Raw genomic sequence first — 21414 nt, 5'->3', positions numbered from 1 at the left:
TTCCAAGACAAAGCCCTCCTTGGCATTAGTCACACTCTCTCTATTCAAGCACCTTCTTACGAATATTTGCTGGAAATACAGAGCTTTCATTTTACACTACAAGTGAAGCAAACTAGCAGACATCAGTGTAAACAAAAGTGTTTTCCCATTTCAGTTTCGGGATCCCAAGAAATCTGAAGCATTTAGAAGCACCCCCCTACACCGAGAAGCACTTCTTTAGCATTTTAAAATCAAAGCTCCACGCGATAGACACCACTGCCAGAACGCTTAAATACACAAACTCATAAGAAAGATCAAATTCTAAGAGTGAAACCAGTTGACACAGAAAAAAGGATTTGCTGCACACACAAAATCACAACTGATTCCAAAGAAAGTCAGGCAGAAGGCTGCAGCCAGACCACGCGAGCCAGTTTCAAAGACCTTCCTCCCCCTAGTTCGCCACAATCACTGATAACCAAGCATCGTTTAATGCAGCCAGTGAGGGAGTACCAAAAGGCAACGCAAATCCCTTGTTTTCTCCTACCTGGTAAATAAACTATAGCTATTTATTAAAAAAGCATTTATTTAAGATAGATGCCAGAAAATCTTTTTGTTAGAGTAACCTGCAGGGCTCCAAGTAAGGATGGCACCTGCCGATGCTGAGCACTGCACAGACGCACGCAGACAGTCCAAAGGGTAAGTGGGCAACAAGGAGCACGAACACCTCCCGGAGATCCAAAGATTAGTTTAACAATGGGTTTGACACTCTAAAGATTGCTATCCAGCCGAGACCAGCTAAGACGACTAGAAAAGAGCTCCGACCCGAATCCACATCGCCCAACACAGCTTGTCTTAGTCACATAAGCTCCCGTGCCTCACTTCATCCTAGTCAAGCAGAGCAAGAGCGGGGTTCAGGGAAGTCTTATTTCTGTTTCTGCACGCCAATGCAGCAAACACCGACGTGGCATTGCTAGGAGAATGACAAGAAATATTCCTTGCAAATATTAGAGATATACAGCAGAGTTTAACAGAACTTGGAGATGGATGCTTTATGTTTCTGCTCCCCCCACAACCCACCCCTCGTACAAGTTCAGAAGTCTTGCAGCTGATATTCTCCTAGTACTTTATACCTATTTCACTTAACGACATGCAAATTCGCTATTTTAGAAGTCTAATGAAGTTTATGGTACTTCACCAGTATCATTTCAGATGCTCTGTTCCTCCGGGTTGAAAGATTACTTTTTGAAATACTTGGCTGTAAATGTAAAGCCCGTGCCTCTGATGGAAGAGCCTAGCAACCATGATTCATATGTTCCTCTTTCAGAGCTGGCCTCATTTAACTCTCTCCATCTGGGAATGTTTTTCAAGGTCAAACGAGAAACTTAAAGCGAGACCTCAGCCTTTCAATTTATTTTTCATAAACATGGTATTTATATGGTGTCAACACACAAGTAGTGTTACAGGAGCTGCTGGTCGCATTAATTCTATTAGCACTGAAAAGAAAAATGACTTCATTTACCTCCATAACATTAGACCTCTGGACACTGCAACCTCCTGAATTCATTTAAATGTAACTCAACTACAGTGTTTTAAAAGGAGATATATTTAAACGATATATTCCTGTACTCTTTCCCAAGAATAGTACAAGCACGTGCCGTAGATACTTCTGAGGTATCTCAACTGCGTTATTTGCTGACTGTGTAATAAGGGAAATGCTTTTTATACAGAAAGGGCCCAGTCAGCACATTTTCTGATAAAAAAGGAAAAACAATAATAACAGACAACCTGACATACCCTACGTCAAGTAACAAGGAGCTCAGCATATCTACTCTGAAAGACTTTCATACACTGAGCTGTCATCTCCTCCTCTACCCCGGCACGTGGAAACACACAAGCCAGCGAGCAATGTCACTGGGTTTCAGCATTCTTCTTCAGGACTGTAACACTACAGATGCTCGTCGTCACTAAAAGTACCTGTGTGTGTACTCTCAGTTCTACTACTTAACGTCACAGACAACAGAACAAATAAAACAGACTGCAACATGCAGTTCGATAACAGGGCGACAGTTTGCGTTTACTGAGTCACTAGAATCAGGGAATTCAGTGACTAACACAGCTCCACTGCACAGTTTTTTTTTGTTTAGTTGTTTTTTTTAATCCTTCAAATTTACCCAATTTCCTACAAACATTGTCCCTTTTTCGATTGGGATCATTGTGCAATGCACCTCTCCTAGCATTTAGTGAGACAACATCCGCTCTGGGATTACCATGGACAAAACATCACAAAAAAGTGAGGTTAAAATCTCCAAACCAGCAACCTCTACAGAAAGACAGTCAAAGAAGCCCAAATCCTGGCTGTTTTCAGGGACCAGAAGGCAGGTTTCCTATTTTGCAGAAGTCTGCTCACCACAGTTAAGAAAACAAGGAGAGTGAAAAGTGAAACACAGGAAGAGAAAGCAAAAGCTACTGAGGACAGAAACGAAAGGGCAAAGATAAACTCTCGGAGTTATAGTAAAAGAACAGAAAGCTTGATGATAAGAAAAAAAAAAAAAGTGGCAGGAATACATAAAAGTACTGCATAAATGTTTTCCAGACAGACCACTGCTAATGCTCAGTTCTTCCCTATCCATTCCCAGCACAAACATCTGCTTAGGAGAATTGCTTTTAAATGTCTGTGTCTGATTTATCATAACACACATGTACTGCTCCCCGTGCAGTAATGCTTGACAAGGAACACTTCACATGCTGCTGCCCAACGCGGACAGTAACAAGTTTTGACTACAGAGACCTCCGCAGCACAGCGTAACGTGCCTGAAGCACAGCACCAACCCCATTACACTTCCAGAGTGTTTTCATCAACTCCAGTTAATATCAGATGCAATCCCATTAAAATGCACTGTGCTAGATTACTAACTTTACGCTCAAAACAGCTTTAACTCCCCGTTATCTTTACAATTCCCCAGCCACGGAATTTGTTTTTCTTTTTACTGGGGCCTGATCCAAATCCACTTTGAGTAAACGTCCCAACTTTCACTGATCCACTAAGGCTTTCCAATAAGGTATCAGGGAATTGTTTTGGAGCTATAATGTCCACACACTGCAAATATATCCCATTATTCTGAAACGTTGCCAAATCTGAGTTGTTTGAATTACTTCATGGACCAGAACTTTAAAGTTCAAATAATGTACACAAAAGCTATCTTGAATACGTTTACGCCACACTTGTTGTGTTTTCTCCTCTTGTTAGAACAGAATTTGTCTTGAACATGCTAAGGTAAAACAATGTGTACGAACATAATTTTTAACTGGACTTAAATCTCTTTCTCTAAAGGCATGCTTTTATTAGAACTTAAGATAAGACAATCTATCACTTACGTCTGAAAGAATGTCAAAAAGGGGAGGAAAAAATAATACTAAAATAACTTTTGGCAGGGCAATTCAGACACAGGTGCAGTACCTTAAAACTAGCTGACACCTAGAAGGAAAAAAGTTGTGGTGCCACCTCCCATAATGTGCTCAGGACACTTGCCCCAGGTACCGCCTCATCCTGTTAAAGCAATAAAATATTTCTCCTGCCTTACCCTTTCCAGTTGTGGAGAACATGAATGTCAATTTCATATCTGAAAGCAAACAAAAACTCCCAAGCAACAATTTTTAAAAGCTTGTGATTTGAAGAAAGAGGCATGAGGAGGGAAAAGGAAGGCTACTAAGGCGGCATTTAGGATCACGTGAAACGGACTGCGCTGCACAAGGGCAGATTTCAAACAGGGCTGTGCTTGGTTAAAAATCAGACTAACGGCTTACACTAAGTCCAAAAAGCCACAATTCTGCCAAGAAATCTGCACGACAGGAGTCAGCACAATCTGTTGCTGATGTCAGTTGTCAATAACAGGCAATTTTCAGGTGGGAGGAGGGTCTGAGATGTAAACCTGGGGCACTGAGCTTTCTGCTCCAACAGCACTACAGCAGATCTGTCCCCAGGCTATGCCTCGTCCACACAAAAACAGCAACTGCATGGTAAGTTGTCTGAACTAAAGCTCCAACAATTCACATAGCCCCCTCATTTTAACTCATATGAATGTTAAAAATAAAACAACCACACATTATCTAAGTTAGCATCTCAAAACGTACCTTTCACAAACACATCCAACTTTCTGCAACCACGATATTATTTTCTAACCAATATTTTTCCAAACCGTTTTCCAGAAACAGACCCAACTACTTATCATTCACGAACACACATCTGCTTTTGTAGACTTATCAATGTTAAAATGAAATTAAACTACTGGCAAAGTAGTTTTAACTGGGTACTATGCTAGATGATGATAATAATAAGGAAGAGTATTCCTAAGGAGATATCGTGATCAAAATAAATAAAATTGCATAATATTCAGAGTGCCTGGTGACCAATTATGCAAGATTTAAACCAAAATAAGAGATACTAGTAAAATATGCATATTTGTGTATTTTTTTTTTTTTTGCATATTTGCACATGCGTATGTGCAGAGCTCCAAGTAACGTACACATGCATATTAATAGAGCACGTTTTATGAACCATACATGCAGGCACAACAAATATGTGCCTGCAAAGAATAAATGCATAATCAAACAAGCTAACCATAAAACTATCCCATTTACATATAGAAACACTTTAAAACAAAATCAAAATATCCTCGCCTGCACAACTTACTCTCATGTTGCCTCTGATAAAAAAAGAACTTTTAATACAAAATACAGCAAAACCAATGGACGTTCCCAGCCTCCACACTGCCAAAGTGAAAAGCCAGAAGATACCTAAGCTGCTTCATTTAGGCTCAAAGAGAAGTGGTGCTGCCAAAGTATTTTCTGCAGGGTTACCAACTTTCAAATTCATTTCCAACTCCACTCTGTACATCCTTACGTAGCTTACTTTTTTTTTTTTTTTGCACACACAGTTTTCAAAGCACAGCTATTTGAGGAGACATTTGAAAGGCACAGCTCTTCCTGGGCTATGAGCACAAGTGTGTTTGAACTTTGTTTCACCATGCAGTTGCTGACTGATACGATGAAGGAGGGAACAGCTGAAGTCTTGATTAAATGTTTTTATTGCATTTTCCTCTTTGGCAGATGTAGCAATTACATATGCTTGAATAAAAGTCCTAAGAATACCCAAACCTCAAAGTTCTGGCTCAGAGAAGTGACTTTCACTTCGAGAGAAAAAAAAAACAGAACCTAGTTTAACCATGCGCAGTAGTTGCATTACTAGATTTGATCAGTTGTAGATCTTTACTAGTATTACAGCGCTTTATTTCTAAAAGCACAGTCCTTTCTCTCCAGCCTCCTTTTTGAGCACAGAACAGCCTAGTTTTCTAAAGGAATACAAGCTACAATTCCACAAGGATCAATTAAAGTATGTTTTTTATTATTTTGCTTCCCCAGATTCAAGGCAGAATTTCACACCATGAGACTTGAAAGGGGAGAGGATGACCTACCTGCGACCGCTCGCGTTTTCCACGTGCTCAGCCATACTGCATCCCCTCGACCACCCCCTCCGCCTTCCCCTCCAGCATCCTGCAGGCAGCAAAACTCCTCCTCGCATAACTGAGCAGCAAATCCAAACAGCAGCCCTTCTGCGAGGTTATGAGCACATGACTGCTGCAACTCTTCCCCTAGTCTTTTCTCCCTTGCAGAATGAAACACGTTACCTTCTCCAAGATTTAACAGTCTTGGGGTATTTCTACAGCATGCCCACTGGCAAAAGCCAGAGCAGCAATCACTAGCGAGAAGTGTGTCATGCACGCAGGCACCTGCAGCCTAGTGTGCAGCTGGGGGTTCTAATTTTAGGCTGCCAAGATTTGAATGTTCCTGTAATTATATCTAAAACACACTAAAGCAGACATCCAAGTATTGAGTTAAATTCTTTGTATGTGAGTTCAGCTACATGCAATTAATCTTTTAAAAATCTAACACAAAACATATTTTTAAATTGTTCATTCAGAAGTTCAGAACTATTAAACAGTTTTTCAAAGCTGATCCTACGGAATAATAAAAAATTTCAGTGAGCACGTTTCCAGCAGATTGTCTTTAGAAAGACCGATTTCTAAATTTCCCAAAGAAATACAAGTACCATATTTAAAGCTTTTCAGCAGATAAAAAAATCTCTCTGTACATATTGTATTGTTAAATTAGGTTTTCATCAGCTATTTGAATGAAGTCAGTCATCTGCAAAAACTATTCCATTTACTCATTAATTAGTTTTCAGAGCGGAGGCTATTTTAAACTTCTCCAGCCAATTTGTATAATATTACATAAATGCTGAACATATAATTTGTCATCGCTCTCCATATAACAAATCTTCATTTAAAGTCATACATTATTTTTAGGTGACATGATCTCATCATGCAATTGTAGGGAAGCCAGAAAATTATTATTTGTGTTTCCGTGGCAAAAATAAATAAATAGTTACTTATCTAATCCTTAAATAAGTTTAGGAACTCTCAACATTGAGTTTAATTTAGTATTTTTATTATAAAAATTGGAATTAAGGGAAAAAAAAAAAAAAAAAAGAGGTTTACCCAGTAATACTAATATCAGGGGTCACACTTCACTTGCTATGCAGAAGAACAGGATCTTTTACATGGGGAAAAAGAAGTTCTGGCCAAGCAATTAGTCACAACCCTAGCCTCAATTAAAATTAACTGTATCATCCAGTGAATATTTTAAATTATATCTTTTCATATACCTCAAAGGATGCTACTGTTTTAACATCAACAGGTTTTTTAATCTTCTTTTATATACAGCCCTCTGTGAACTTTGCAGCAGCTGTACTTTTGTAGAAGGAAAAAGGAAGTTTGTTTTATTTAAATCTAAACTTACGGTTTACATAAAACTGCTCATTGCAGCAGCAGCATTTTGATGCATTATGACTGCAAATCGTGAGTGTGTTCCAAGTTCCTCACCCTCTCCCAGCTCTTATCTAGACGTGCTTTTGAAGAAAAAAAAAAAAAAAAAAGGCATGTGTGGCTCAACAAAAGTTCTTGCAATCTTTCCCTGTGTAACTACCTGCCCACATCACACCACAGCAATGCTGTTCGGTGCTGGCCAGACCCTGGCACTCAGCAACTGAGGAAGTAGAGCAGTAAGGAGCATTCCCTTCTAGATTTATACATCTTCTTACTAACTGAGAACTGGACAAATACAATGTAAAGACAACTATGTCTTTTCTGGTAAGAAAATAACAACGAAACATACCATAATGTTTAAAAAGAATGTAAACTCGAGAAGTGGCACCAGAAACACTGGAGTCAATCTAACTTTTTAAAAGATGAAGTCTTTCAAACCAATAAAAATACGAACTAGAGACAGTTACACATCCTGTGCACGATGGCATCACTGCAGCCTCCATATTATAAACCAAACAAGCAGGTGAGACATTGCTCTCCCTCCCACACAGTGCACGCACCGTGCTCACCTGCAAACCTGTTCTGCTCTCTTCCCTGCTGACCGCAGCCCAGCAGCTCCCGGGTGAGCAGCAGGGCATCGCTCCTCACCTCTGCAGGGAATGCTGCGCATGCATTTTGCATCACGCACTTGATACCTGAGGCAGCACATCAGCATACGCCAAAAAAAAAAAAAAAAAAAAAAAAAAAAAAGGAAAATACAAATGACCTGTCAACTGAATTCTATTTCAGTATTTTCTTTTATTAGGCAATCCATAGGTAATCTAGTTACCTAAAGCTACCCCACCCTGCCACTCCCATTCTCCATACACTCGCACATCCACTTCAAAAACGAATGTGTTTCAATCCTGTTTCATATAGCTATAAGGAAACTGATGCCTGTCGTTTTTGGAACACCACCTTACATTTCTGCATCCCTCTCAGCTTGGCAAGTACTTTTAGTTCTTCTATTAAAATTTACTTCCTTTGCTTCACACATTTCCTAACAGTTAATTTGATACGATGTAAAAAAAATAATTATGCAAGTTGCACAGCAACAGGCATATAAATGTCCTATAGCCAAAAAAAAACCACAACAGTACTGTGGTACTTAATAGGATTAAAAGATAAAGTGGAAAATAAAACAACGTTTTTGTTGTTACAGTAAAGTAAGAGAGCTAACCCACTTCTAGTAGGTTTGAACACACGGGTAGTGACACTTACTTTGAAACTTAGACATTGCATGACTAGAGAAATAAGGATGACTGAATTATTTCAACAGTCTAGCTGAGGAACTGGTAAACCCTAAGACTTTCCAAAATTGATGTACTGGAAAAGGAAAGCAGAGTTTACTCGGACTATGTAACACACTGATTTGGTTGGTTTGGTTTAAATCACACTTCTGACAGACACTTCTAAGACCACTTCTCTCCTCTGGCCCCACTGCAGCTAGAGGTCCTCTGGGCACACGTGGGAGGAAGGTATATGGACATGCATGAACAGACCCAGGCGTACAGGGGGATGAAGGAAAGCACTCTTCTCTTTTGTATGCCAGCAAAGCAGCAGAACATCCTACTTTTGTGGAGAAAAAATCCTCCTGAACTGGTCAAGAAGGCTGCAAGAAGAACAAACCTGCTTACACCAGCAGCAAGCCAGAGAAATCATCCTTGTGCAGACGGAAGCAGAGGAGACACATCCAGGGCAGGGGCTGTGGGCAGCGGTGTCACAGAGCCGGGCCCGGCCACAAGCCTGCAGGGTGGTGGCACGGAGGATGAGCGGGGTCAGAAGGAAGAGGAGCACACAGCAAGGAGCACACGGAGCCAGCATTAGAGAGGCCCGGAGTGCAGCAGCTCAGAGATGACACAGGATGACAACGGTGAACGAGATTAAAAGATAACAGCAAACTGAAAGGTAAACAGGCTCCTTTGACACCCTCAAAAACGCATAGAGTTTACCAGCCTCTGGCATTTGAAAACAAACACGGCCACCTTCCCAAAGCAGGCTCCCAGCTCCTGCTCCCTGCCACCACGCCGAGCACCCCAGGAAAGACACCACAGGAGCACAGCGAGGGCAGCATGGGGGCACGGACACCCCCGGGGGCTCCCCTCAAGCTGGAGCTGCCGGCACGCAGCCCCCCTGCCTTGCCTTCCCCACAACGGGGAGCCTCTGATGGTGTTACAGACCCTCACGCCTTCACACAGAGGAGCCCGGCACACGGTCACAGCCATGTCCAAGGATCCTGGAGAGGTGGCAGAGAAGGGCAGCCCCCAAATCCTTTTCCATCCCCAGCAGTCACACATGAGGCTCGGAGGAGCACAGTGACAGCCAGCCCTCAGCGTTTCGCTCCCTTCTCCCGTGCTCTACCTACTCGGCGGATAAAAATAGCGTTCTTATCTCCAAGGCTATCAAGCCAGTGCTTCAGATCGTTACGTTCAGGCCACAGGAATGACTGAAGGGACTCGCTGGTTTGATCCCAGCAAACGACGCAGCAGTGCGGGCCCCTGCATTTCAGGACACGAGCTGATTGCCTGGGGAACCAAAGGGACACTTCCCAGACAGAGGCCTTCATGTTTTGGGTTCTTTGTCCCCGCTCCATGGTGCACAGCAGCCCTAAAACGGCCAGACCCCACAAACCAGGCAGCTGGCTATCGGGGCAGCTCCTGCAGGAGCCCCAGCACAGGTGAGGGCTCCAGCCAGCCCGCTGACCTGACACAAACTGCACCAGGTGCACTTCAGACAACAGATTTCCCCAAGTCCTGGATCAGATTCAGTAATAAAAAGTCCCCCTTCAATCATTCAGCCAAGAAAAAGAGTATTTAGACCAAAAATTTACAATCTGTTGCATAAGCATGTATTACACTAACTTGGGTAAGCAATACAGATATATTCGCTTTGGCTCAAAACTTCTTTGTAAATTATGAACTGCAATATGGAACAGGAGCTTCGTAACAAGCACGATTTCTAGACTGTTGCTCTGGGTCAGCACAACTTACACAGACATGAAAATGAATTTCCCCACTGAAATTCACCTTTAAAGTATTTTTTGGAAGTAAATGCTGCCTATCAGGAGGTTTGTTTAAGCTTTTCCTCTCAAATATTTCCACGTAGTCCCAGGGAGAACTGGATGACTGTGATCTCTCCCAGCAGAGCAGAACATAGACACTCAAACACAGATACTATATTAAAAATAAAAATAAAAATTAGCTAGCAGAGCAACCTAAAAACCAGAATTATATTCTTTACAGACCAAAGGCCAACAAAGCCTTCCAGCTGTACGAAGCAAGTTAAACTACTTTAATACGTTTCAAGAGTAACCTTAATTAAAGAGGAACAAAACAGACAATTTTAACATTTCCTGGGAAAATGTCTTATTTTGAAAGCTGCTTTCCAAATGATTTTGCAAGGCTGTCTTAATTATCTGACACACACTGTCCAACTATTGGGCACAATTTTCATTCCTTTGACATATCCACCAAAAATAAAGTCAGTTAACCCAAATCTCTGGATATCCCACACCAATACGGATTCGTTTAGAAGTGTATTTGGTATGGATCGCATTTACCTATACCATACAGATGATGTCTCTTTTTTCCTTTTGGCATCATTTGCAACATCTGTCTGATAAGAGACAGACATGGGTGACACCAAGTCCTCCTCAGCAGTAACCTAGATTCGAATGCTGTCCCTCCTGTTCACAAACTTACCGGGAACTACCTCAGGAATTTCAGAGAAAAAAATAATTTCTAATACCTAGTTTTCTGACATAATAACTTATTTTCAGTCATTAGCTAAAAAATAGATAATACTAAACAATTAAACAATGCAAACTAATTCTTACTTGCTGTTTATTTTTAACAACAGACTCATGTATTATAACTAATCCTGATTTGTACTGTAGTTATTCGCTGATACAACATCTCTAACACTCTCACAGATAACCAAGATACGAGATCTACTATATGATAAAACCATGTAGGCAGTCAAAGAAAAACTTAGATCAGATTCACCCTGAAAAGATACACAGTCAAGCATGGCCCAATGGATTTTAGGATTACCAAACAAAATACGTGCTGGAAAAGTTATTTTTTTCTTCATTAAGCAACCATCATGTTTTGGAAAACAACTTCAAAGTTGGAATGCAACCATTATTTCACAAATGGTTCATTCAGCAGAGACCAGGGGCTGCATTAAGCAGCGCTGCCAGGAGAAAGCAGATCACAGAACCACACCCTAGGTGGAAACTGGTGCAGATTTGGTGCTGTGTTTTAGCCTGAGCCCAAGGCCAGAGGGGATCATTCAGGCTATAGGCACCTTGACAAAGCGATGGCTACAACGTCTAGGGGGGAACAATTAAAATGTTTGCATAGCAAAGTATTTCTCTACTGCTTGTTTGATCACAAAATTCTAGTGAATGTGGCTGTCTTAAAATCGCAAACTCTCGCCTGCGGAGCCCAATAACGTGATCCTGCGTCCTCGCTCCAGTCACAAGCAAAACCTTTGTTGACTTCAGTGGCTCATGACAAGAGCTCCCATCCCCAGATACCACTTTATAAGCTGGCAGCACTCCAGTTTTCCCACTGACAACAAATACTATGTAGTTTATGCAACCAGTGAAAAAAAAAAACCCTGCACACATAAAACTGCATTTATGAAGGCCAAAACATAATGGAATGTGAGTGTAAAGGAAAACAAACATCCCATTTACTGTGCATTCAGTCTACTATTTACTTTTCAAATTTAACTCATTAAGGCTTCTAAACTTCCTTTTAATGAAAGCTGCTGTAGGACATTCAGGCAACCATACCAACGTCAAATAGTCCAAACTGTTTTGCAAATAAAACCATACGATCGCTGGATTTAAGAAAAAGTGCACATCACAGATTTACAACCTCACAGCTGCTCCCTATGGGATTTGAGCACTTCAATCATTTTGTATACATTTTTTTAGAGTGCCATTTGAGAACGCTGCTTTCTCTATTACATTACAAATGTAGCTGATGAAAGGTACAAGTAAAGTCCTGCTTATCCAGAGAAAAGCAGATCAAGAATACTGCGTAAGTTTTCTGACTGCTGTAATCCCAGCAGAAGAGAAGGGAGGCATAACGAATTATCTCTTTCACCTCTTATTACCAGTGAAGTTTGTCTGCTAGCTAGGCTGAAGCTATCGTCGACAGCAGAAATCAGGACTGGAACGAGCTTGTAAATAAACAATCTTTCTCATGGGAAAGCAGGTTACCACTGCACAGCTTATTCCACAAAGGCTGACAGCAGTGTTTACACACAAATAACCGAGTATTTGAGTATTTACTTCTCTTCTACTCAAGCCAAGTAAGTTAGTACATTTACCAGGAAAGTGACTGTTTGCAAAGCTAGCGATCCAAGTGACGTGGGAAAGCTGTGCGTGCAAGCTCCTTTGATGAAGTCACACCTTGGAGTGTCTGGGGTTACCCAACTTACAAGGAGAGACAGCGTGCCACCCATCCTAGCTCACATCACACACAGCCTGCACAAGCAGGGACAACTTTGGATTGCAGGAGGCTTTCTAGCAACAGGAACACTGATTACAACAAATTCTTCGCCTTGCATGACAACCACTTTTACATTCATGCTACTCTTCTCCGTTATACTTTGAATTAGTAGATTTTAGTGCTGCTTACAAACAGAGTAAAAATACAAAGCTGTGTTCATCCATGTGATGCACCCCAAGAACATTTAGGGAATAATGATGAGTATCAAATAGACAGGCAACTTACTCTGCAGTGATGATTTCCTTCATTAAAAGGGGAGAAAATATTTTTAAAGCATCTTAAATACTATTTAGAATACTTGATTACAAATTAAATATTATCATGATCTGTGAAAGCTGAAATCTTTCCTGTCTAAGAAGCGATGAGATCACACGTAACCCCAGCTGGCACTTGGCCGTTATAGCCATAGGCTATGCATAGTGAGAAGAGGTGTAAGAACTGCGTGCATTTCCTTTTCTAGCTCCCCTGCAATGGAAGAAATAGCTTTTAAAATAGTTACCTTAGAGAGAGCAATCTGCATCCTCTTAACCCAATTTAGTTAGAAGTACCCTTCACCAAGCCTTTTTGTCTTTCCTGCTCTATTTAGAAGAGCGTTGTGTTACCAGCTCACATGGAAATCACAGTTCTGTGCAATACTTCTTGCAGTGCTCTTCTCTTACTGAGCGTTTGTCATTAAATACAGAACAGAAACTACGGAAAACGCAATACTTAATCAATTATTATCAAGACATAACTCTCCTGCATAGGAACAACCTAGCTAATCATACATAACTTAACAAGTGGTAGATAAGGGTGAACTCCTGGCTGTACGTGCATAGACAGCTATTTCAAAGGTTCTTTAAAAAAAAATGTGAGAAAGAGGGAATTTAACAGATGGATTGAGGCAGTTTTGGAGCTGCACTTCCAGTGGAAGTCTCCAAGGCCTTGCAATAACAGTCTAATACTCTGGTAGTATCTAAAACCTGCAAAGTTGCTTCACAGCATAGGATGACACAGTTCTAACTTGCAGGCTAACATCCCAATATTCTATTTATAACATGTGACTCATCTCACCAGAAATAATTAAATATTGTAAACAGAACTTGGTTTTAAGTGAAAAAAATAACAAGGAGAAGGAAAACCAGGGCCAGACACTGCAGATATTCTCACAATTAGCAACCTTTCAAATTCCGTGTTTTTCAAGCTCTCTCGTAAAGTCTCTACAATTTTCTTAAACAGCTCAATGCACTTTTAAAGTCTCCTTGTAACTGTTTTACAATAATCAGTCCACAAATGCTTAAAATTCTTCATGTAAATAGTCAATTAAGATGCAATGAAATGAAGAAGAGATTTATCTGATTACAGCCTGAGCATAGCTACGCAGAATGCCAAAAAAGAAGCATCGCACGTTGTGCTGCTACCTTGAAATATTTATTTCACTCTATTAAAAATTCTCACAGTGTATTTGCAGGCAGTCAAGGACTATAGAGCCCTCTAAGTATCTTTGACATGATTTAACACAACAAAAATCAACTCAGTAGAGCACCTCCCAAGGCTGAATAAAAACAAATTTAAATTTGAAATAAGATGCTGTCTCTCACTTGTATTTACAACTTAATATTGGAATAAAAGTTTCACCAACACTTTAATTATTTATTAAACCTGCTGCTGGGAAAATTCTAGACCTTGGGTCCGTCTATGTGCTAAAGATGCTTCCAGGGAGCCTTCCTGGCCCAGCCCTGGATTTCCTTGCTCAGCCTTTCTGAGCACAGGCTCCAGAAGAACAAGAGTTCATCACACTGCTCTCGGTACTCTCACAGCTCTGCTAAAGTCCATTAATAACAATTAATATAATCAAATCCCAAAGCTTCTGCTGTCTGCTGAATGCCCTAGAGATTCATAGAGTCTTTTTTTTTTTTTTTTGCCCTCCTCCTTCCCCCCCTTCTGCCTCCCCAGGACATACTAACTGTTCGTGACCAGAAGTTCAACTGCTATCAGGTGCTACGATGTTGAACAGAATTTGTTCCCACCTGCTCTCCTGATAGATCCCTATGGTAACAAAGTCTTCTGAAGCCACCTACCAAAAACTGACAGTCTGTGCTCTCACAGAAAATTCAGAATGTGCTTTACTAAGTAAGACAAGTATAGTCTAAAAACTCTAAGAGTGGTACCAGGCCAACCGGCCACACAGACAGCATCAGTTCTGAGCTGTGAACCCTCCGAGCACACCTAACACATCAGGGACCATCGCTGAACCAACCTCAGCCTACGATACCGCAGCTGTCTCCTCGGCATCTATCTCCACAGCCCCTTCACCTGAAGCAGCTGTCACACACACACAGAGCAATCAAACCTCCTCGGGAACCTCAGAGCCTCGAGTACAAACCGCTACATCACTGCCAGACTTTACGGATGCTGTAAGGGTGACAAGGAGGTGTTAGACAAGACGCAACAGCCTTTCAACGATAATTGATCAAACCCAGCTCATGACCTAAGTTGCAATCGCTGTCACCTTCCTCCTCTTCCTGTACTTTCTTGCCAGTTATCTGTAAACTGTGGTGACAGTACCACTGAAGCACTAGATATAGATAGGACCAAGGGGCTCACAATTAAAAAAAAATAAAGAAATAGGTCTGTATGTGTAACAGGAAGAAAAAGATGCTTAAGCTCTAGTAAAGACTGCCCAAAACTTCAGCATGCACTGGATACGTTATCAAAAACACATGCACTCAAAGAACTTTAAATTGTCTAACCCAATCTCTCTTCCCCACTATTTTATTTTCCATCCTCAGATGCTATCGCTTCCTTAGCATTTTTCTTATTATACCTATGTTTCTAAATTATTTCATAAACCATTGCACCAATCTGACAGACTTTCACCCCAACCACTCCAAAGGGGTGGCACACATTAAGAAGCATTACTGCAAATGTAATGATTACATCTGTGCTAAGAGCACCCACATTCTTTCTGTCTCTGCCTTCCTAATACAGCCTTGTGGGTTTTGGTTTATTTCTTGAAGGGCGGGGTTTTAGAATAACGTACGAGACAGTTGGTAGCAACTGAAACTTTACTGGAAGGGGTGGGGGGTTGCTGGTTGGTTCGGGGAGTCTCAGGGACCATGGGAGGGTTAAGCCCCAGTCCAAGGACCAGGTTTTGGCCACATCATTTCTACTCAAAGCTCTCCTGATCCACAGATTGAAACGAATCAACCTGTTGTTAAATTCTGCAAGAAGCAAAAGTTCATTCTGTTGGAGCCTGACAAGGTTACGGTGAATGAACTCTATGCCTGCAACCACAGTTCCATTTAAAGATCATCTTTGCAACAAGAATAGGTTAGAAAATGGTTTTCAAAAGCAAACCAAATCCAACAATGGGCAGCAAGAATCTCCTGAAAAATGATTATGTTTGCTGTAATCAGAGTATGACAGTTTAACACTAAGAATTTAACACAAAAAAGAAAGTGTCATAGGGTACAAATGCATCAACCTCCTTTTGATGTCTACTGCATCTCTAAGATGAACCACGTATCTATAATGTGAGTCGTATTTTAAAATGTAAGACAAATGAACATGACTAGATTTTCTGCCTCATTTTAGAACGCATTTACAGACTATAATGCAACATGTTTCTGTTTATTCATCGCAGCAAACCATGTGGCAGAGAAGTCACACCTTCAGCTGGTTCGCAAATAGCAAGCAATTAAGTGCTGGGATGAGCTAAGTTCTGTCGTATGAACTACTTGTGAAAATAACTGCAGAACAATTGCTTCTAACGTGGCCGTGCATTGATAGCAGTTTGTCATGAGATGATTTCAGTGTACAAAGACAAAGTAAGGCCTAGAGTGTACCTTAAAATAAGATTTTCCCATGCTGAAGGATGCCCGTTTCTCGTTTCCATCTGTTGGGGATTTTCCGTACCACAAGCGAGCCAAGTGCTTTGGGCCTGTACCATATTCCCGTGGTTCTAATTTCTACATCAAAGCTCAGCATGGACTCTTACTGCCTCAGAAAGCGACATGTGGGAAAGCATCCAGTGAAATTCTCACTTTCGTGAAGGTCTTCGAGGAGCCCAGCAGGAATGATTGTACATTATGGATTAGCAGAAGAGAAAGCACGTAAGAATCAGTGGATTGGGGAAGTACAAGAGGAACACAGGGAGTTAGGGAAGACAACCCAATTTCTAGTTGTTACTTCAATGCAAGCTTGGGTATGTCAAGAAGGGTTTGATACAATAAACACATTTGAGACTTTGAACTAATTTTGGTTTCCTGATTCCTCCATGGAACTGGCATTCCTGACAGGTATTAAGGATTCATCAGGCTTCGCAACAACCAGCACGTTGAGAGGAGCTGCCTGATCAGTAAGTAGGAAATTCCAGTGACAAATGCCTGAAACCCTGCCTCTCTTCAAAGCTTACAGGTATGTCCTGGAATTACATATTCGTGTCCTTTATTCCTGTAAAAGAATAACAAGCATGCTTCTTTTCCGTCAAAACACAAGCTGGTAACGTTAACCATACAGCATTACAGCAATGAGAACACTCACTCCTCGTTCAGGAGATCCACGCTCCGCTGCCTGAAAGTTTGAAACACATCTCTCACCATCAGGCAGACTGATGTTGAAGCTAATTCCCACCAGAAGACTGAAATTAGAGAAAGACCATGTGGGAAAGGAAACAGCTACAAGCCAGTGGGTACAGGCCAGTGGGAGCCTGATCTGGAAGTTGACAATTGTTAAATAAAGAAAACAGCTCTTGGTTTTGAACCCACTTCAAATAAGTGGACTGTAAATTCATATTCCCTTCTTCTCTCCCTCTCCAGGCCATGAATATTTAATTCTTTTATGCAAACTGGAAGAGTTGCAATACAAGGTTAAATTAGTCTAAATAACCTTGAAATCCTTTTGTCGAGTTGGGCCTCTGACTCAACGCCCAATCTGAAGAGAAGAAACTTTCTCTATACAGCGAGTTGTGTATTTAACCTTACATAAATACTGTGTGGTATGACAAAAATCTTGAAGTTTTTATTGATTTGGTAAAATTTATAATTTGATTCATATTTTCCATGTTAAGATCCATTGTTTAGACAGCCCAATTACTTAATAAATGTCAGTTCCTCAATTTTGAATGCAAAATTCTTCCTGGGAAATGGAACCAGTTACAATGTTCTCAAAACCTTATTTGATAACATAATGCATACACATGCCAGCACGTTTTGCCACTCCCCTAGTTCTTTAAGTGCACACTTAATTAGCACAACTTTATCTTTTGCTCTAATTTGTAGGCTGAGCTCCCTGCAGACCAACTATAGGCGTATGCCAAGTCAGTGTCTCATTCACATGTCATATAGCAGTCAAAAAGACTGTTGGATGTCTGACAGAGCTACTAAGTTCCACTTCTAGATCTTGAAGTTTCTTTTTTTTTTTCTAATTTTTACAAACTTCCTTCAAGCCATAATCCTACAAGTCGTTCACATGGTTGGAGGCAGTGGAGAGAAGCTGTGTCTCAGTGGTCAGCCTATGCAAAAAAAGCAGTTTCATGATCTCTCTCCAGGGAAAAAAAAAAAAAGAAAAAAGATTATTCCTCACCCTGCCAGCTAATCTTTAAAAACTGGAAACCTTAGATGCTTGTATTTTATGAGGTAGAAATAAGAAAGAATGTTTGAAAATCCTTATTAGCAAAATCTTTGCTAGGATAATGTGTGCTTATTGTTACAAGCGTTGTTTTAGCACGAGTGATTTGCCAATTCAGAAAAATAAATTAAACATCCAACAGAAATACTACACAAGAACTCAGCAATAAAGTAATAAGGTGCTTTTCAAACACCCAAGAACTTATACACACACAAAAGTGATGGCAAAACGGTACAAGCGTTTCTGTATACCGCAGCATAGCATTCTACTGCATCTCTCTTACAGCCCAGTGCCCACTGAATCTGGTCCTATGATCGTTTTTTTTTCTAAATTTTAGCAACGCTACGAATTCTACAATAAGTAGACATTTTGAATCAGCTTCTGTACTGCCTCCCCATCTTAAAGCACACTGGCACAGCCTCTGTAATTTTCAGTTGCTGCTTGTAGCTCACAAACAGAGAAGTGCTGAATCAGATCATCCCCTAAGGTCCCTGGCAAGTCCCACCTTCTACAACTGTAAACGAAGTTTACAAACTCAGTCTTCCATTTCAAACAGTGTCAAATAAGTGACTCGAGTGTAACTGAGCTAGTATTTAAAGCAGTGAGGCCTATTGCACCCTGCACTTCTCACTAACTAAGTCTGCTGAAGTGAACTTGCACTAACAATAACATGAAAGTTTTAGGAAGTTGGAAAGAAAAAGAAAAAAATAAAAAGGAAAGAAATAAAATTGCACATCAAAAGTCAGGCTGTTGCTGCTTTTCCCACTCCCTGCCACACAGTTACCATACTCTACCGGTGTCATTCATCATGTGGTTACAAGCTCAAGCAGCAGTGCTACTTTTGAAGCGAACCCGGCCCTTCGTGTGCTTTTGCTAATCACAGGTGAAAGGTCACTCTCGCTTCGCAGTAACAAATAAACACAACGCACTGACATGACAGGGAGGGAGACCTGCGTCCAGCTACCGGCACGGATTATATTCCGAGTGAAAATAGGCTGGCTCAAGAGAAGATATTAGCGGCCCTGGTCACGCAACTTCCTCGGGACTGCTTAGGGCCAAAGAAAATCCCACTGAAAACACGATAAACGCAATGCGATAAGTGACCTACGTTCAACCTCAGAGTTTTGGTTAGGTGTTAACTTAGTAACAACACCAATCACGTCCCTGGTTGCCAGGCCACAGGTCCCCAAACTGAAGCGCCAGCACTGACAAGAAGCCTCCTTTCTCCCCCACACATGTCCTCTGGTCAGGAGTCACCACCAGGAAAACTTCTTGGGGCGCTTTCGGTCAAGAACACCCCGCACTCACCTTCTCGGCAGAGTCGCATCGCTTCTCGATTTTTCCCGTATTCCTTGAAACTTTCTTCTAACGCCGCCCCTGCAAGCAGAAAACCCCCAGAGCTCAGTGACACCGCACGGCGGGACCCCCACAGCCCCCCGGGATGGGGACAGGGACAGGTGTGGGGCCGAGACGGGGTCGGGGAGCACAGCACCCGGTGACAAGCGGCGTCCGTGGGGCCGGAGGAGCGGCAGGGGATGGCGTTGGGGGCACGGTGCTAGGGAACCCGTTGGCGTTGGGGCACCCGGGTGGCGTTGGGGACCCCGCCGTGCCGTGCTGGGGCTGCCCCAAGCCGCGGTGCGATGGGAAGGGAAAAGGGGACGGGTTTGGGGGGCACGGCAGCCGGGCTGCGGGGCCGGGCGACCCCCCGCGGGGCTCTCACCGTCGTTCCCGTGCAGTTTGGCAGCGTCGACCCAGTGGCTCCAGGGCTGCCCCAGCATCGCCTCGGGGCTGGGCAGGGACCTGCGCTCCCCGACGGCCGCCATTGCCGCTGCGGTGACGGCGGGGCCGGCTCCGCTCCCGCCTCCTCCGCCCGCGCCTCCCTCGCCGGGCCGGGGCCGGGGCCGGGGCCGGGGCCGGGCCCGGAGCTGCCGCTGCCGCTGCCTGGGCGCCGCCGCCGCCGCTGTGCGCTGCTCCCTTCTGACGTCACCCGCGGCCCGCGCCGACATTCTTTCCGCTGCTACAATGCACCGAGACAAGGCGGCGGGCGCTTAAGGTGGCGCCGCGCTTAAGGTGGCGCCGCGGGGTTCGCGTCTCCCCTCAACCCCCCCCCCTCCTCTCTCCTCCAAGTCCCAAATCCCGCGGTTCTGCCCCAAATCCCGTTGTCCTCCCCAACACCTCCCGGGATTCGGCCTCACCTGCGCGGCGGCCCGAGGGCCCGGAGCCGGGTGCCCATGCTGCGCGGGGCGCTGCCTCCCTCTCCGCCGCTCAGGTGAGTGAGGCGCCTGTCGGGCCGGCGGGCGCTGCCTCAAGAGCGGCGGGGATCCCCCGGTTCCATGGGGCGACCCTACAAAAAAACAAAACAACAAAAAAAAAAACAACGGCCGCGTAACGAACCCGCCCGGCCCCCCGCTGCGACGGGGCCGCCTGGGGCTGGGCCGGGATCGCCCGTTCCGCCCCGCCCCGCCGGAGCCTCCTTAAACGCGGAGCCACCTTAAGGGCACGGCCACCGGGGCACCGGCACCGGCACCGCCGCCGTTAGGGCCGGGGCTGCGGGTCCCGGGGCTGCGGGTCCCGGGGCTGCGGGTCCCGGGGCTGCGGGTCCCGGGGCTGCGGGTCCCGGGGCTGCGGGTCCCGGGGCTGCGGGTCCCGGGGCTGCGGGTCCCGGGGCTGCGGGTCCCGGGGCTGCGGGTCCCGGGGCTGCGGGTCCCGGGGCTGCGGGTCCCGGGGCTGCGGGTCCCGGGGCTGCGGGTCCCGGGGCTGCGGGTCGGGCCCCCAGCCTTGCTGCCCCACCTGCCTTTCTTCTTAATTACCCCCTCATCAAGCACTAAAAATGAGAAGGTTTTGGGAAAAATGATCTCCTGGCCAGAAACTGTCACTAAAAGTTCTGCGATTATGCACCATGAAGTTATTTAATAAACGGATTTTTTTAGATTTTTATTAATTTTTTAGATTTTTATTAATTTTTTTAGATGTTTATTTTTTTTTTTTAGTTTTTTATTAATTGCAATTAATTTATTAATCGCAAGCTGCTCTCTCCCTGCACCCTTTCTGCTGCCCAGGTTCCTGTGCTCCCCCCTGCACCCACCCCGCTCGCTGGGACCCAAACCCGCGGCGTCCCACACAAAAATCCCGGCAGCGTGGGACCGCGGGCGGCAGCACCGGGGGCTGCCCGTCAGTCCCCTAGGTGGTATGCTGGTATTTGCAAAACCAGGCAGCCGCAGGCCAAACAGTAAACAGAAGGGTTTGCACGGCCCCGTTGCAGCGCTGCGGAGGTGTGCGTGCACGCTCGGCCCTAGGCTTCGCTATTTTGGGTGAAATACAAGCCTGGGAGCGCGGCACTGCGACCCGCTAGGGATGTGCCTTGCCTCGTTTGTAAGGGA

The 21414-nt window shown here is 43.6% G+C and overlaps 1 protein-coding gene across 3 annotated transcripts in view; it reads right to left on the bottom strand.

The window, feature by feature from the left end:
- The window catches only part of ATXN7 (ataxin 7), an 82335-nt gene that overhangs the window by 38842 nt on the left and 22079 nt on the right, over window positions 1–21414 (bottom strand). For all 3 annotated transcript variants that reach the window (XM_084293030.1, XM_084293029.1, XM_084293031.1), the window contains 3 exons: window positions 20230–20378; window positions 19755–20051; window positions 19343–19411 (listed from right to left, as the gene is read on the bottom strand). In XM_084293030.1, coding sequence (XP_084149156.1) covers window positions 19343–19411; window positions 19755–20040 — 355 coding nt within the window. In that variant the 5' untranslated portion in view covers window positions 20041–20051; window positions 20230–20378. The remainder of the gene's footprint in view (window positions 1–19342; window positions 19412–19754; window positions 20052–20229; window positions 20379–21414) is intronic.

Source organism: Netta rufina (genome assembly GCF_964035555.1).
Source record: "Netta rufina genome assembly, chromosome: 10".
Classification (NCBI taxonomy): Eukaryota; Metazoa; Chordata; class Aves; order Anseriformes; family Anatidae; genus Netta; species Netta rufina.
Note: the sequence above shows the minus strand (reverse complement) of the source record. Positions and strands in the feature narration are given on the sequence as shown.